Source organism: Callithrix jacchus, chromosome 9, assembly GCF_049354715.1.
Source record: "Callithrix jacchus isolate 240 chromosome 9, calJac240_pri, whole genome shotgun sequence".
Lineage (NCBI taxonomy): Eukaryota > Metazoa > Chordata > Mammalia > Primates > Cebidae > Callithrix > Callithrix jacchus.
Genome location: NC_133510.1, coordinates 102,930,352 through 102,946,996, shown reverse-complemented (window position 1 = coordinate 102,946,996; position 16,645 = coordinate 102,930,352). Strand labels below are relative to the sequence as shown.

At 38.1% G+C, this 16,645-nt stretch overlaps 1 protein-coding gene across 13 annotated transcripts in view; it reads left to right on the top strand.

Moving 5' to 3' along the window:
• The window catches only part of ANKS1B (ankyrin repeat and sterile alpha motif domain containing 1B), a 1,309,735-nt gene that overhangs the window by 188,360 nt on the left and 1,104,730 nt on the right, over positions 1–16,645 (top strand). For all 13 annotated transcript variants that reach the window (XM_002752897.7, XM_009004424.5, XM_009004428.4 and 10 more), the window contains exon 5: positions 15,287–15,362. In XM_002752897.7, coding sequence (XP_002752943.1) covers positions 15,287–15,362 — 76 coding nt within the window. The remainder of the gene's footprint in view (positions 1–15,286; positions 15,363–16,645) is intronic.

The following is a 16,645-nucleotide window of genomic DNA, read 5'->3' as shown; positions in this document are numbered from 1 at the left end:
TAGACTTACTGATTAAAGTCTATGTCTCTTTCCACTGTAATGTACTGTCTATGCATAACTAATGAAGGAATGATCACTATGTCTAAATGCAATTGGAAAAAAAAATTGAAGAGGTGTGATTCGAGGTGAGCTTTGGAGGAAGAATAACATTTGGATAGGTTTTGTTTTTCCCCAAGAAATGGGCAACCTACTTTAAAAAGTTTAATTTAATTTAATATATTTTATTATTATTTTTGAGACAGTCTTTCTCTGTTGCCCAAGCTAGAGTACAGTGGTGGGTGGCATGATCTCAGCTCACTGCAGCCTCCACTTCCTGGGCTCAGGTGATCCTTCTGCCTCAGCCACTCTAGTAGCTGGTGGAACTGCAGGTATACACCACCATGCCCCGCTAAGTTTTGTATTTTTTTGTAGAGATGAGGTCTGCTCTGTTGCCCAGGCTGGTCTTAAACTCCTGGGCTCAAACAGTCCTTCCACCTTGGCATCCCCAAGTGCTGGGATTATAGGCATGGGCTACTGGGCCTGGCCACAACCTACTTTTAGTGTCCTAAGTTAGCCCCATTTCCAGGGTTAGTCTTTTATTTTAACTGTTTTATCCTTTCATGGTTATTTCTTGTCTTCCAAGTTGATGGCAGCATTCTTATCTTCCAGAGACTTTTTTGCTTTCTGTCATGTTGTGACCTTCTCCCCTCATGAGTAAGCCATTGCTGTGAAACAAACTATCCCAAAACTTAGTGGCTTAACACAATAACTCTATTTAGCTCCTAATTCTGTGATTGGCAATTTAGTTTAAGCTCAACTAATGGTTCTTCTGGTCTTGTCTGGGTTCTCTGCAAGAGATGTGTGGGATCAACTGCAAGTCAATTATGTGTTTCTGTTTCAGAGGCTGGCTGGATGTTGTCTAGGGAATCCAGTCAAAGTTCAGGTGATAGGTGAGACTGCCACTTGTCTGTCATGATTCAGCAGGTCAGCCTGGGCTCATTCACGTGGCATGCATGGTTTTGAGAGAGAGAACAGAATTGTACAAGGCTTCTTGAGGCCTAGGCTTGGAACTAGCACACCTTCACTTCTGCCATGTTTGCTTCGTTGAAGCAAGTCATAAAGGCAACCCATATTCAAGGAGTGGGAAAATAGAATCTACCTCTGAATTAGAAGAGGGTGTGAATTGTAAAAGGATGTGAATACCTAGAGGGAATAAATGTGGCAAATTTTACAAATAATTTACACAGTCCGGGTGGAATGTGTGCTCAAAGATGGGGTTATTTTTCCTAGGAATTGTTCAGAGATTGAATCCTGTATTTCCAGAGTTTTCTTTATGGAGTTTAGAAAAATCTCAGGCCTTCCAATCTCAGATTTAAGGCTGTCACCAGAGTTTGCTTTAGAGCTTTGCCTGCATTATTTAGTAGTTTAGATATTTGTAATATCTTTTCTCAATTTCTTATTTATTCAACTTTGGCAGCCTCTCAAAAAAGCATAGCAATTTTTCCTAACAGTCATATTATGGAAAAACAGCCTTTCTCCTCAAAGGTATTCAAAATAAGTAGCTATGCTTACTATTGTAGGTTATTTACTTAAAAGTTGTTTAATGAAAAACTAGATATTTATTGTATAAATGTTGAATTTCTGTAATGTGGATGTACTGCTTTCATGGGACTTCTGTAATATTTCTAAACTTGATTGCACAGACTGCATTATAACTAAGAACTTTCACTCTGACTGAGGTCAGTAAGCCTCTTGGTATCCCTGGCCAAGAGCTTTTCATGTTTTGTGCTAGATGACATGACCAGAAGGGAAAGAATTTAGATTCAGTTTTATAAATATATACGATGTGTCCTTTTTTTCTGCAGAACACTGTATTTTATGCTTTTGGAGAATAAAAAATAAAAAATACATCAGCCCCACACTTAGTGGAGGAGACAAAAAATTTGCAAGAATAACTCCTATCCATGACACATAATAAATGCTAAAACAAAGAGCTGTGGATCTACAGGTGAGGAAAATATGGATTTTAAGAGGGAGAACATGAGAAGTCATTGATGGAAATGACATTTGAAGAGGACATTTGAAAGTCAAGCAGGACTTTGAATTTTAGGTGAAATTTAGCTTGCATATGTGCATTATTTGGCTAAAGAGTATTTTAAAATATTTAATTTGAGTGCTTTTAATGGGGTAAATGCTTTCCAAGGCTCTGACCTCATTCTACCATTTTATATAATTGCCAGTGTCATTCCTTTAGATTTTCTACTTGGTCTTCACTACATTTGGATTTGTTACTCATGTATCAGAGGAAAGGCAGACAATATATTTAGATCATTTTGAACACCTTAATCAAAAGCATCAGGGGTAGTATCTGAGTCAGGTGGGCAACTTTTCTGTTGCTATAACCTCTTTCATTGACACTCACGCTAAGAGTTGCAGTAGAACTGACAATGGCTTTCTAAAATATTTCTCAATAAAATGAATATTCCATCATATATTTAGTCTTAGTTGATATTTTGCTTTTGTTATTGTTGCTTTGTTCATAGAAAACATGTTTTTTTGGTCTCATTGCCTTTTTTGGTGGGGTGTGAATATTTAATTTTATTACTCAAATTAATTGTTACCAAGTTTTTCCCATCAGACTCAGTGCAAAATTTTTTAATACCAAGTAGGTGTTGATATTCTCACTGGCTGACAGTGAACAATACTAGCTAGTAACCTTAAATTGTTTTAGTAGCTTTAATATTCATTAAACTACTCTAGTTAAGCTGTTGGGAATTAGCAGTATTAAAAGTAATCCCATTTGGTAAATTGTAGTATTGTACTTTTAGACTACAATTACATTTAAGTTATTATGAATAAATCTTTAAAATTTATAGGTAGTTTTTGAGGATCTTGTCTTTTCCTAGTAATTACATGTGATTTGATTTTACTTTGCTTTTTTTTTTTTTAAAGGCAGGGTCTTACTCTGCCATCCAGGCTGGAGTGCAGTGGTGTGATCATGGCTTACTTCAGCCTAGACCTCCCAAGCTCAAGTGATCCTCCTGCTTCAGCCTCCTGAGTAGGTGGGACTCTAGGCATGTGTAGCCATGCTCAGCTAACTTTTTTTCAGTTTTTATAGAGAAGGGGTCTCACTATGTTGCCCAGGTTGGTCTCAAACTCCTGGGCTCAAGTGATTCTCCTGTTTTGGCCTTCCAAAGTGCTGGCATTACAAATGTAAGCCATTGCACCAGGCCTATGTATGTTTTTAAATGCAGCATTGATGTTAGTATTTGCTCTAGAAGTTTATTTTCTGCATCATTACTCTGAGTAATTTTAAATTATAACACATATTTAGAATAGTAATAATGCTTTGGGCAAATTTCATATCATATTTACTTATAAACCCTTTAGTCTTTAAATATTTATTAATAAAGAGAATCAAAGTAAGATATTAAGAAAGTAGGGATGAATGGGCAATTTTCCCTTGAAACTGGCAATTATTTTTATAAATTTTGAACTTGATTTTGGGTAATCAGGTAGCGATAGTGCCATATCATGCTAGTGCTTTCATTGGGTGTGTTTCTTATAAGTTTCTCAAATCAAAACTTGAAGAGTTAAAGAATTAGTAAAACATTAAGCCAATTAGAGTTTATGTGACTGTTAAAGGAAATAAAAGTAAAATTACCGAAAGTTAATAAAAAAGAGTACAAGTTTCCATGCTAAGAGCTGTTAAGATGCAAAATTGAATAAGGTACAGTTTTTGCTCTCAAAGGCTTATAGTGGCACCAGAAATAAGATATGTGCATAAGTGATAGATTATCCATTGTAATCCATTTACTCTCTGATTTTCCCAGATGATAATTTCATGACTTCTCTCTTCCCATAACTTCAACACCTCCTCCTTCTCTATCATTTCTCTCTGATCATGATACTGTTTTTATTTCACTGAGGAAATCACAAGCAATCACAAATTTCTACCACCATGTCTGCCAATGTACCTGTGTCTGCTTTCCTTCCTGGTGCTTTAAATGAACCTTTTAGGTTTCTATATAAGGCTAATTCCTCTCTTCTTGTTTAATGGATCCTATCCTTTCTTGTCTACTTGGGATACATTGCTTTGACAAATATTTTCTGTCTTTAATACTGTACTGTTCCCATAAGGATGCAAAGATATAATATTTACCATCTTTTTTATTTTTTTTTTTGAGATGGAGTCTCACTCTGTTGTCCAGGCTGGAGTGCAGTGGCATGATCTCTGTTCACTGCAATCTCCGCTTCCTGGGTTCAAGTGATTCTCCTGCCTCAGCCTCCCAAGTAGCTGGGACTGCAGACACACACCAGCATGCCTGGCTAATTTTTGTATTTTTTAGCAGAGGCAGGGTTTCACCATGTTGGCTAGGATGGTCTTGATCTCTTGACTTTGTGATCTGTATGCCTTGGCCTCCCAAAGTGATGGGATTTACAGGGGTAAGTCACCGCACCTGGCCAATATTTCTTGTCTTTTAAAAAAACTTTCTCTTGATCTCACATTTCCTTCTCCTTATCCCCTTTCTCTGACCCCCTTTATAGCAACATATTTAGAAAGGCTTGTTTTTACTCATGGTATCCAATCCCTTTCCTCTGTTCTCCCTTGAAGCCACTCTAACCCCCTCACTCTTTTAAAAGTCCTTTTATTTTCCTTTGTAAAGTTGTCTAATGACTAACATACTTTTAGATCCAATAGTCAATTCCTGCTTCTCATCTTCCTTAAGTAATCATCAGCACTGACAAAGTCGATCTCTCTTTCTCTTCTTTGAACTACTGTTTTCTTTTGACCTTTGAAATACCACTGTCTTTTGGTTCTCATTTAGTTCACTGGTGACTTCTTGAAGAAGCTGGGGAAGTATGTTTGATGCTGTAAGTGAGCCTAGGAATCTCTGCTCCATGTGTCTGTTATCTTCCTCCTGGGACTAGGCAGGACATAGACTGTGCACAAGAGAGTGACCTCAACCATGCAAGCACAGTTTGGGCTTCCCCTTGCATCATGTTGGCTACCATCCATTGGCTAAATCAGGTCACAAAACCAAGCCTCAAATAAAAGGGTAGAGAAATAACTCATATAAGTGGAAAGAACTAAAAAGTCATATGGCAAAGAGCATATAAAAGGAGAGGCCAATAATGTAATCTATCATGTCCCCATTCCATAGTTAACTGTTCTCATCTTCTTGATCTCTAAGCATCAGCATGTCCCAGGGCTTAGTCCTCAAACATCTTTTCTTCTCTGTCTATACCTACTTCCTCATTGACCTCATCCAATCTTTTGGCTTCAAATACCATCTTCATCTGACTATTACCAAGTCTATTTCTTCATCTCAGTTCGACTCTTAACTCTAAATTTGTGTATGTGATTGCCTACTGGACATATCTATTGGATGACTAATAGGCTTCTCAAACTCAGCATTTCCAAAGCTGAAAATATAGCATCTGTACCCTTTTTTTCCCCAAATTTGCATATCACCTAGTCTTTTCTATTTTGTCAAATGCAAGTGCCATCCTTTTAGTTGTTTGGGCCAGACTAGAATTTCTTTCAGATGTTACATTCAATTCAGCAAATCCTATTGGCTCTGTGTTCAAAGTGTATCCAGAATTTCACTACTTTACATTATCTTCAAGATTAACACTGTAGACCAAGAGGTCTACATCTCTTGCCTCCTGAGTTGTTTGCCTCCTCTTCTTTGCTTCTGTGTTGTCTGCTTAGGTTGCCATGAAAAAATATTATAGACTGAGTGGCCTAAGCAACAGAAATTAATTTCCTCAGAGTTCTGGAGGCTGGAAAGTCCAAGATCAAGTTCTGACCAACTCAGTTTCTAAGCGTGGGCTCTCTTCCTGGCTTGTTAGATGGCTGCCTTCTTGTTATATCCTCACATGGCCTTTCTTCTGTGCATGAATAGAGAGAGTTCTCTCATGTTTCCTTCTTTTCATATAAGGACACCAGTTCCATTGGATTAGGGCCCCACCCTGATGACCTATTTTAATCTTAACTGCTTTCAGGAAGGCTGTATACAGTCACACTGGAGGTTAGGGCCTTAGCATGTGAGTTTTGGGGTACACAGACATTCAGTCTATAGCAGAGTCCCTTCTGTCTATTTTCAACCACATCAGCCAGAAGTGATCCCATTGAGTCAGGTAATTTCACTTTCCTACTCAAAAACACCTCTATTGGTTTTTCATTTCACTCAGAACTCACCTTTTTTATGGCTGCATAGTATTCCATGGTGTATATATGCCACATTTTCCTTGTCCAGTCTATCATCAATGGGCATTTGGATTGGTTCCAGGTCTTTGCTATTGTAAACAGTGCCACAATGAACACACGTGTGCATGTGTCTTTATAACAGAATGATTTATAATCCTTTGGATATATACCCAGTATTGGGATTCCTGGGTCAAATGGAATTTCTATTTCTAGGTCCTTGAGAAATTGCCACAGTCTTCCACAATGGTTGAACTAATTTAAACTCCCACCAACAATGTAGAAGTGTTCTTCAGCATCTATTGTCTCCAGATTTTTTAATGACTTCCATTCTAACTGGTGTGGGATGGTATCTCAATCTGGTTTTGATTTGCATTTCTCTAATAACCAGTGATGATGAGCATTTTTTCATATGTTCATTGGCATCATATATGTCTTCTTTCGAAAAATGTCTGGTCATGTCCTTTGCCCACTTTTGAATGGGTTTGTTTTTTTCTTGTAAATCTGTTTTAGTTCTTTTTAGATTCTGGATATTAGCCCTTTGTCAGATGGGTAGATTGCAAACATTTTTTCTCATTCTGTTGGTTGCCAGTTCACTCTAATGATTGTTTCTTTTGCTCTGGAGTTTAATTAGGTCCCATTTGTCTAATTTGGCTTTTGTTGCCAATGCTTTTGGTGTTTTAGTCATGAAGTCTGCCTATGCCTATGTCCTGAATGGTTTTGCCTAGGTTTTCTTCTAGGGGTTTTATGGTGTTAGATCTTATGTTTAAGTCTTTAATCCATCTGGAGTTAATTTTAGTGCAAGGTGTAAGGAAGGGGCCCAGTTTCTGCTTTCTTCACATGGCTAGCCAGTTTTCCCAACACCATTTATTAGACAGGGAATCCTTTCCCCATTGCTTGTTTTTGTCAGGTTTGTCAAAGATCAGATGGTTGTAGATGTGTGGTGTTGCCTCCAGGGCCTCTGTTCTGTTCCATTGGTCTATATCTCTGTTTTGGTACCAGTACCATGCTGTTTTGATTACTGTAGCCTTGTAGTATAGTTTGAAGTCAGATAGCGTGATGCATCCAGCTTTGTTCATTTTGCTTAAGATTGTCTTCGCTATGCAGGCTCTCTTTTGGTTCCATATGAAGTTTAAGGTGGATAACTTCAACATCAACAAAAAGGATGTCCACTCAGAGACCCCATCTGAACGTCACCAACTACAAAGACCACAAGTAGATAAATCCACAAAGATGGGAAGAAACCACACAAAAAGGTATACCATTTAGGGTATACCACATATACCATTTTAGGGTAAAAGCTTTCTTCCTTCAGCACTTTAAATATGTCATGCCACTCTCTCCTGACCTGTAAGATTTTCATTGAAAAGTCTGCTGCCAGATATATTGGGGTTCCATTGTATGTTATTTGTTTCTTTTCTCTTGCTGCTTTTGGAATTATTTATGTATCTTTGACACTTGGGAGTTTGATTATTAAATGCCTTGAAGTAGTCTTCTTTGAGTTAGATCGGCTTGGCAGCTCTATAACCTTCTTGTCCTTGAATATTGATATCTTTCTCTGGGTTTGGGAAGTTCTCCAATATTATCCCTTTGAATAAACCTTCTACCCCTAACTCTTTCTCTACCTCCTCTTAAGGCCAGTAACTTTTAGATTTGCCCTTTGAGGCCATTTTCTGGATGTTGAAAGGAGGCCCTATTGCTTTTTATTCTTTTTTATTGTATTTTATCACCGTGCTTTCAAATACCTGTCTTAAAGCCTACTAATTCTTTCTTCTTAATTCTGCTCTTAAGAGACTCTAATGCATTCTGTATTACATTATTTGCAATTTTCAACTCTAGAATTTTTGCTTGATTCTTTTTAATTATTTCAGTCTCTTTGTTAAACTTATCTGATAGAATTCTGAATTCCTTCTCTGTGTTATCTTGAATTTCTTTGAGTTTCCTCAAAATAGTTATTTTAAATTCTTGGTCTGAAAGATCATATATCTGTTTTTCTCCAGGATTGGTCCCTGGTGCCTTATCTAGTTCATTTGGTGAGGTCATGTTTTCTTGGATGGTCTTGATGCTTACAGATATTCATCAGTGTCTGGGCATTGAAGAGTTAGATATTGATTGTAGTCTTCACAGACTGGGGTTGTTTGTACCTGTCCTTCTTAGGAAGACTTTCCAGGTATTTGAAGGGACATGGGCCCCAAATCCACTAACACTGTGGTTTTTGCAGACTCAGAGATACTGCCTTACTGGTTTTGGTTAAGATCTGGAAGAATTCTCTGTATTACCAGGCAGAGACTGTTCTTCTTTCTCCTTACTTTCTCCCAAAGAACAGTCTATCTCTCTCAGCGGAGCCACCTGTACCTGGGGTGTGGTGATGCAAACACCTCTTTGGTAACCACTGCTGGGATTGTATTGGGTCATACCTGAAGCCAGCATGGCACTGTATCCTTATCTTCAGGGCAGTGAGTCCCCCAAACCCCAGGCATGTACAGAGTAGCTGTCTGGAAGCCAAGGATTAGAGTCAAAAACCTTAGCAGTTTACCTGATGTTCTAATCTATGGCAGCTAAGCTGGCACTCACACTGCATTATAAAGTCCTTCTCACTGTTTCTTCGCTTTTCCATAAGCAGAGCCTATGGCCACCACCACCTCTGGTCCACGAGTTCTTCTAGGTCACTGCCAATGTTTACTTAAAGCCCAAGTTTTTTTTTTTTTTTTCAAGCTTATGGTCAGCGCTGCCAGGCCTGAGACTTGCCTTATAGGGCAGTAGGCTCCCCTCCAGTCCAGGACAGATTCAGAAATGTTGTCTAAGAGCCTAGGTCTGGACTTGGAGATTCCATGTGTCTGCTTGTTGTATTTCCCTACTGTGGCCAGAGTGGTACCTTAGGTGCAAGGTAAAGTCCCCTCCTTTATTTTTCCCTCTTTTTTCAGAGTAAGTCTTTCACCATAACCACCACAGCTGGGACTGTGCTGGAACACCCTTGAAGCCAGCATGTCTCAGACCACAAGGCCCATGGTGTACTCCTGGGTTATTGCTACTGATTATTTAGGGCCAAGAGCTCTTTAGTGAGCATATGATGAATCCTGCCAGGACTGGGTTCTTTCCTTTAAGGCAGTGGATTCCCTTTTGGCTCAAGGTATGTCTAGAGGATGTTCAGGAGTTAGGGCTTCACAACTCTGCCCAGTGTCCTGTCCTACTATGGCTGAGGGCAGGACCTACTATGGCGGAGTCGGTATCTAAGATGTAAGATGAAGTCCTCTTTACTTTTCAGTCTCCTATCCTTAAATGGAAGGGAGGAATCACTTTTGTTGTTGTGAACTGGACTTCCTGGGATTGGTGGAGGGATGGTGTAAGCACTTCCTTAACCATATCTGCTGTTGTCTCCCTAGGTTATGTGCCAACCTTGTCTACTGGCTCTAAGGCCAGCCCAGAACTAGGATTTGCCTAGGAATAGCAGTCTTTGTGTCTGAGACTGCCTTTCAAGTTTACTGAAGATCCCAGAGCACTTCAGCCTGCAGTGTAGTGGTGAGGCTTGTTGAGAGACTCACATTCTAACCTCTGGGATAGGTGATTCCCTTCTGGCTGAAGCTGGTCCAAACGCTCCCTCAATGTGTGGACACTGGCTGAACCCAGCACAGCTTTATTGTCCACTCTGACAAATCAGCACTGAGTTCAGTGTAAAGTTCCTCAGTCACTTCCCTCTTCCTTCCTAAAATGCACAGATTTTTCTCTCTCTGCTGCATGGCCACTGCCATGGAATGGGAGAGGGGTGGTGCCCGTGATTCAGGACTGTCTCTCCCGCCCTCCTCAGTGTCTGTTTCAGCAGTATAAAGTTAAAGCCAGGTACTGTGATGGCTCACTTGATTTTTGGTTCTGTGAAAGTGCTTTTATGTGTGCAGATAGTTGTTAATATTCGGTGTTCCAGCAGGGAAGACAAGTGGTGTAGGTGCATATGTAATTTTGCTCTGTTTTTTCTCTCTTATTCCTTTTATTGCATTATTGTATTAGTCTGTTCTCATGGTCCTACTAAAGACATACCCGAGGTTGGGTAATTTATAATAGAAAGAGGTTTAATTGACTCACAGTTGCACATGGCTGGGGAGGCCTCACAATCATGGTGGAAGGTGAAGTAGGAGCAAAGTCCCATCTTGTGTGTTGGCAGGCAAGTGGTAGTGCTGAGCCAAAAGGGGAAAAGCCCCGTATAAAACCATTAGATTTTGTGAGAACTCACTCACTATCATGAGAACAGCATGAGGGTAACTGCCCCCATGAGTAAATTACCTCCCACCAGATCCCTCCCATGATGATGCATGGAGATTATGGGAACTAAAATTCAAGATGAGATTTTTTAAGTTCATAAATACAAACCATATTAATTATGTACTCAAAAAATCTATCCAGTTCAATACCCTTTTCAGTAGCTATCTTATGTATTATTAAGCCATTGATTTTAAATATTGTATTTCTCTCTTTCTAGGATTGCTATTTGATTCATTTTCACATCTGGTCAATTTTGATAATCGTTCTTTTGCTCTACTTATTTAATCTTATTTATCACATATGTATTCTATAGCTGACCAAAAATTTCAATACGTGAAATTTTTGTGAGTTTTGTTCTTTTTTTTTTTTTATTTTACTACTCCTTGTTCATGGTGGGATGTTTCCTTTCTTATTCAGTAATTTATAATTTTGAATTTGTATTTTTTAGAGCTTCATCTGCTGGAATATTTGGAGTTGAAAAGTGTACTTTTAGAGAGGGGATTTATATCTGCTTCTTCTAAGTATTCACGCCTGTATTACTAGAAACGCAGGACCACTTTATTCTACATTTTGGCTGAGGACCTGGAGTTCATAGAGACTGTAAAATTTTGCCTTAAACTTATCATATGAGTACAGAACTGTGGTTAGACATTCTTAGGGGGATTTGCTTTTTTAACTCTATCTGGAACTAAGACCTAGTTAGACATCCTTTCCCCTTCTGTGCAATGAGTTGTTGTTGTTTTAATTTTCACTGAGGATGTTGTTCTTTAGAGGTTTTAGAGTTTTGCAGGGGTCCCTCATCTAAGCTTTCAGCTTGCTTGGACTTCAGACTGTCTTCTGCCCCACTGTCACTGGTACCTTGAGTGGCTGGTTAAAGTCCAGGTACTAGTCTACCATGGGTTGACCGATTCCCTGGAACAAATACTTGTTCCAAAGCTAACCCCCTGGGGTTCAAACTTTCTGTCCCCCCCTTTCCCTCAGACTGTGAGGAATTCCATTACTTTCCCCTCGTAACCCTGAATTAAAATATTCTTTTGTTTGTTTTCAGAATGAACTGAAATATGCTATATCAGGAAGGATTTTTCAGAAATCAAGTCCAAAATTTTGTGAAAAGTGTAAGGGAATCAAATTAGTAATCAGAAATCTGATTGAAAAGTACAGAATGAGAGTGAGTAAAACTAGATTGTTTCAAGAAATATTTTTAAGGAAGGGAAAAAGATAAAATGTTCATGCCCCACATTGAAGTTTTTTCTTAAGAGCTGAATCAGTTTCCAGTTTTTCTTTCCTTCATCATTGTGCTGTATGTTTATAAATTATTGTTTCCATTTTTTCAGTATCTACATATCATGCTAGTACATTATATTTCAAGTGCATTTCAATCATGCCATCCTGAAGATAAATTCAGACCACATTGATAGTCAGTGTTCCTCAAACCTCCTTAGTAATGTACTTACAAACTACTTTAGATTGGGTTTAATTATATAATAGACTTTTACTGAAGAGTTTTGGCCAGGCACAGAGGCTCTTGCCTGTGATCCCAGAACTTTGGGAGGCTGAGGTGGGTGGATCATTTGAGGTCAGGTGTTCAAGATCAGCACAGCCAACTTGGGGAAATGGAATCGCTACTAAACATAGAAAAGTTAGCTGGGCATGGTGGTGCACACCTTAATCTCAGCTACTTAGAAAGCTGAGGCAGGAGAATCACTTGAACCTGGGAGATGGAGGTTGCAGTGAGCCAAGATCACACCACAGCACTCTAGACTGGGTGATACAGCAAGACTCCATCTAAAAAAAAAGTTTTTACATTGTATGTTATAGTGATATTTCTATTTCAGGTTGAGATTAGAATCCCAAATTAGAGATCACATTTAGTAAAAGGCGACAAAATTGCTACCTTGACACTATTCAGTTGAACACACACACACACACACACACACACACACACACACACGACTTACTGATACTTGTTAGATTCTTGAGAGAAGTAGAAAAAGAATGAAAAAAAGAGACAACTAGCATTTGTATTTTATAGCCCAAAAAGTATTATCTTTGAATTCTTCCTTGATCTTCCTCAAGGTAGAATCAGTTTCATCCTGCACTACTCACAAACTGTCCTTGTTTTTCATCCTGTGTTTTTCCCTCCCTCTACTTTTTGCCCTCAGGAGAATTCCTAAACATCTACATTTTCAAAGTACTTGCTAGGCATTGGAGGTACAATGGTGAAAAAAAATAGGTGTTGCCTACGTTTCCACTGAACTTATAGTTTATAATGGGAGCTAGATAATTGCATAAAATTATAATGTGGTATTATGAGTGCTATGATAAGGAAAATATAGATTGATATGGAACCCCCAGGAAAAGCACTAAACTTGAGGGGCAGGGATGTGTTTATAAATGCAATTAAGTTAAGATTCAACATACAGTACAGGTTCATGGTTCTCAAAACATACTTTTTAGACTTTCAGAATCATAGGGGAATTTGTTAGAAATGATAATTCTCGGGCCTAATCTCAGGCTACTGAATGAGAAACTCTGGGGAGGGGCCCAGAATTCTGTTTTTCAACATTCTCTCCAGATGATTCTTATTCTTGCTGAAAATCAACTAGTGGTATATCTAGATGACTAGATTAAGAAGGCTAGGAGTTAGATCCTGCAAGGCAGAGAAACCAGCTTTTGAGACCCCTGTGGAAGAAAGCAATATGAAATGATTATGAAAGAGTTCAGCATGCCTGGAGCATAGGCAAGGGGTCTGGAAGAGGGTTATGATGCTCAAAAGGTGGAACGAAGAGGAAAGCAGGGAGAAAATATCATCTGGGTTTTGTAAGCCACATTAAATTATTATTTTTTTGATTTTTAATTTATTTTTACTTTTAATTGATATGTAATAATTGTACATATTTAGGGGTACAGAGTGACATTTTGATACATGAAATACACTATGTAATGACAGACAGGGTAATTAGCATATCTGTTACCTCAAACATTTGCCATTTCTTTGTGTCAGGAACATTCAAAACTCCTCTTCTAGTATTTGAAAATATATAATCAATTATCATTAACTATCATCACCGTACCATGTAATACTAGGACTTCTTCCTCCTATCTAGCTGTAACTTGGTAGCCATTCACCAACCTCTCTCTAGTCTTCTCTCCCTGCTCCCCTGCCCAGCCTCTCATAACCATAATGTTACTCTCTATTTCTATGGGCTCAACTTTTTTTAGCTCACACATATGTGAGAACATGTGGTATTTATCTTTCTGTGCCTGACTTATTTCACTTAACATAATATTCTCCAGGCTCATCCATGTTGCTGTGAATGACAGGATTTGATTCTTTTTTATGGCTACATTAAATTGTTTAGCTTTCATTTATCATAAATATTTACAGACAGCCCCTAACTTACAATGATTTGATTTAACAATTTCTCAGCTTTAAAATGGTGTGAAACTGTCACAATTTTGATATACTTCAGATTTTGAATCTTGATCTTTTCCCAGGCTAGTGTTATGCAGTATATATGAGATATTCAGTGCTTTATCGTAAAATAGGCTTTGTGTTAAATGATTTTGCCCAGATCTAGGTTAATGTAAGTATTCTGAGCATGTTTAAAGTAGGCTGGTTTAGGCTACGATGTTTGGTAGGTTAAGTATGTTTAAATGCATTTTCTTTTCTTTTCCTTTTTTTAAATTTTTATTGTTGAGATGGAGTATCTCTCTGTTGCCCAGGCTGGAGTGCAGTGGTGCAATCTCAGTTCACTGCATTCTGTATCTCCTTGGTTCAAGCAATTCCCCTGCCTCAGCCTCCTGAGTAGCTGGGATTACAGGTGCATGCCATCATGCCTGGCTATTTTTTTTTTTTTTTTTTTTGTATTTTTAGTAGGGACAGGGTTTCACTGTGTTGGCCAGACTGGTCTTGAACTCTTAACCTCAAGCAATCCACCTGCCTCGGCCTCCCAAAGTGCTGGGATTACAGGCATGAGCCACTGCGCCTGGCCTAAATGCATTTTCAATTTATGGGATACTCAATTTATGGTGGCTTTATCAGGAGGTAATCCTATTGGAAGTCAAGGAGCATCTGTGCTTATACATCTGTCTCTTCAAATAGAATGTGAATATATGAGGGCCAGGATGACATTTCCATACCTCAGAACATCCTTCAACTACTCTTGGCTTATAATTGATGTTAAACAAATGCATGCTGATTAAAAGAGCTTCTTGCATAGTCACAAAAGCCTTGTGAGGTGGGCATTACTACTCTTATTTTATACTTAAGGATAGCTGAAGCTAAGAGAAGGTGAGTGGCTTACTAACATAAAAAGTCAAATGGCTATTAATTTACTGATTTTTGAGATGAAGTTTCACTCTGTCACCCAAGCTGGAGTACAATGGCATGATCTTGGCTCACTGCAACCTCTACCTCCTGGGCTCAAGAGATTCTCCTGCCTCAGCCTCCTGAGTAGCTGGGATTACAGGCATGTGCCACCATGCGTGGCTAATTTTTGTATTTTTAGTAGAGATGAAGTTTTGTCATGTTGGTCAGGCTGATCTTGAACTACTGACTTCAGGTGATCCACCTGCCTCAGCCTCTGGAAGTGTTGGGATTACAGTCACGAGCCACTGGGCCCCGCCCAAATTGTCATTTAGAAGCAGAGATGTTTTACAAACCCAAACTGATGGATTTTGCTTTTAGAATCTCTTCTTTATTCCACATTATCTTTCTGTTAGGGAGGGCTGAGATTACAGAAAATAAGTATGAATATATAAAATGTGAGATTTTTTTTTTTAACCTGTAAGCATTCCAAATGCAATCGTGCTTTCTTTTTTCTTTCTTCTTTTTTCCAGACAGAAAAGGGGAGTGCACTTCATGAAGCAGCTTTGTTTGGAAAGGTGGATGTTGTACGAGTTCTGTTAGAAACAGGTAACTGTTGTGATTCTGCATGGAGCTTATCCTGCCATATACCATTTCTATTTTGGGAATAGACAAAGGAAAATGACACCGTTTTCTTCACAGATCACCCTCTTGCCTTTGCTCTACATTGCAGATATGTATTCATATTACGTAGAACTGAGCTTCAGTATTTAGGTAACATTGATATCAATGTGCACCTTCCTTTATGCAATAGATGTTTAAGTACAAACCTCTTAGTTATTACAATTTTATGCATTTAAGTACTTTAGAGATAAACTACTTAAAGAAAAGGAAATTTCTTCCTTCTGTAAGAGAGAGGAATTGATCCCTGAGAAATTGTCATAAGTGCTTGGTTTATTGAAAACATAATAATTTTCCTAGGTTTTATATTGTGAACTAGGGTAAACAAAGATTTGAGTTTCCTCTCCTAAGGTAAATCGTCCTTCTAGTAAGTTCATTAACTAAGTACCTATTGTTAGGCTATGGAGACTTATTATAAAGGGAGTCTTTTAAAGGGAATGCTTTGAAGGAAAAATAAAGTTGGCTTATTTATTTTTATATGTACATTCTTATTGAAATGAAATAAAGGTAGAACTGAGGTCAGACTTTTTTTTTAAAGATTGTAAGGCATGGATACACATTGATGCTTGTAAATAACTGATGGAAGTTTTTCATGTTATGGACTATAGTGAGTTTATTTTCCTCTGTAAAAAAGTAAAATGAAAGACATTGGCAGACTGTTGTGATTGTATTTGTACACAAGTTAACAAAGTTAAAATTTTATTTATATTTAACTTTGACATGCAGTGTGGTGATATAACAAGCGATTTGAGGAAACCACCTCAATGTTAGTATGTGCTGGTCACACATTCCTATACACATTTAAACATGTATTAAATAATCTTACAATGAACTAAAATTTGGGACCAGATCCTGTAAACGGGCTTTTTTTTTTTTCAATTATGTATTTGGAAAAGTCATACTTTTTTTAGGGCAGTGAAAGCGATTTGCTACATTAAAATAAGTTCTTTCATACACTATATATTTTCACAACTAAAAGAATAACAGGTGTTTTAGTTACACACTTCAATAAGTTTGCTCATCAGGTGGATGATGAGTGTGGCTGATGAATCTAGTCTTGCATAAATAAATATCATGGAGTATTTGACCATGTATTTGGATAAATTCCATGTGGACTACAGTTAAAAATAATCATGCTTTTTCAACTTTGTGGATATTCAAGTGTTCTAAGACTATTCTTATATTACTTACATGGTACATGATTATCATTT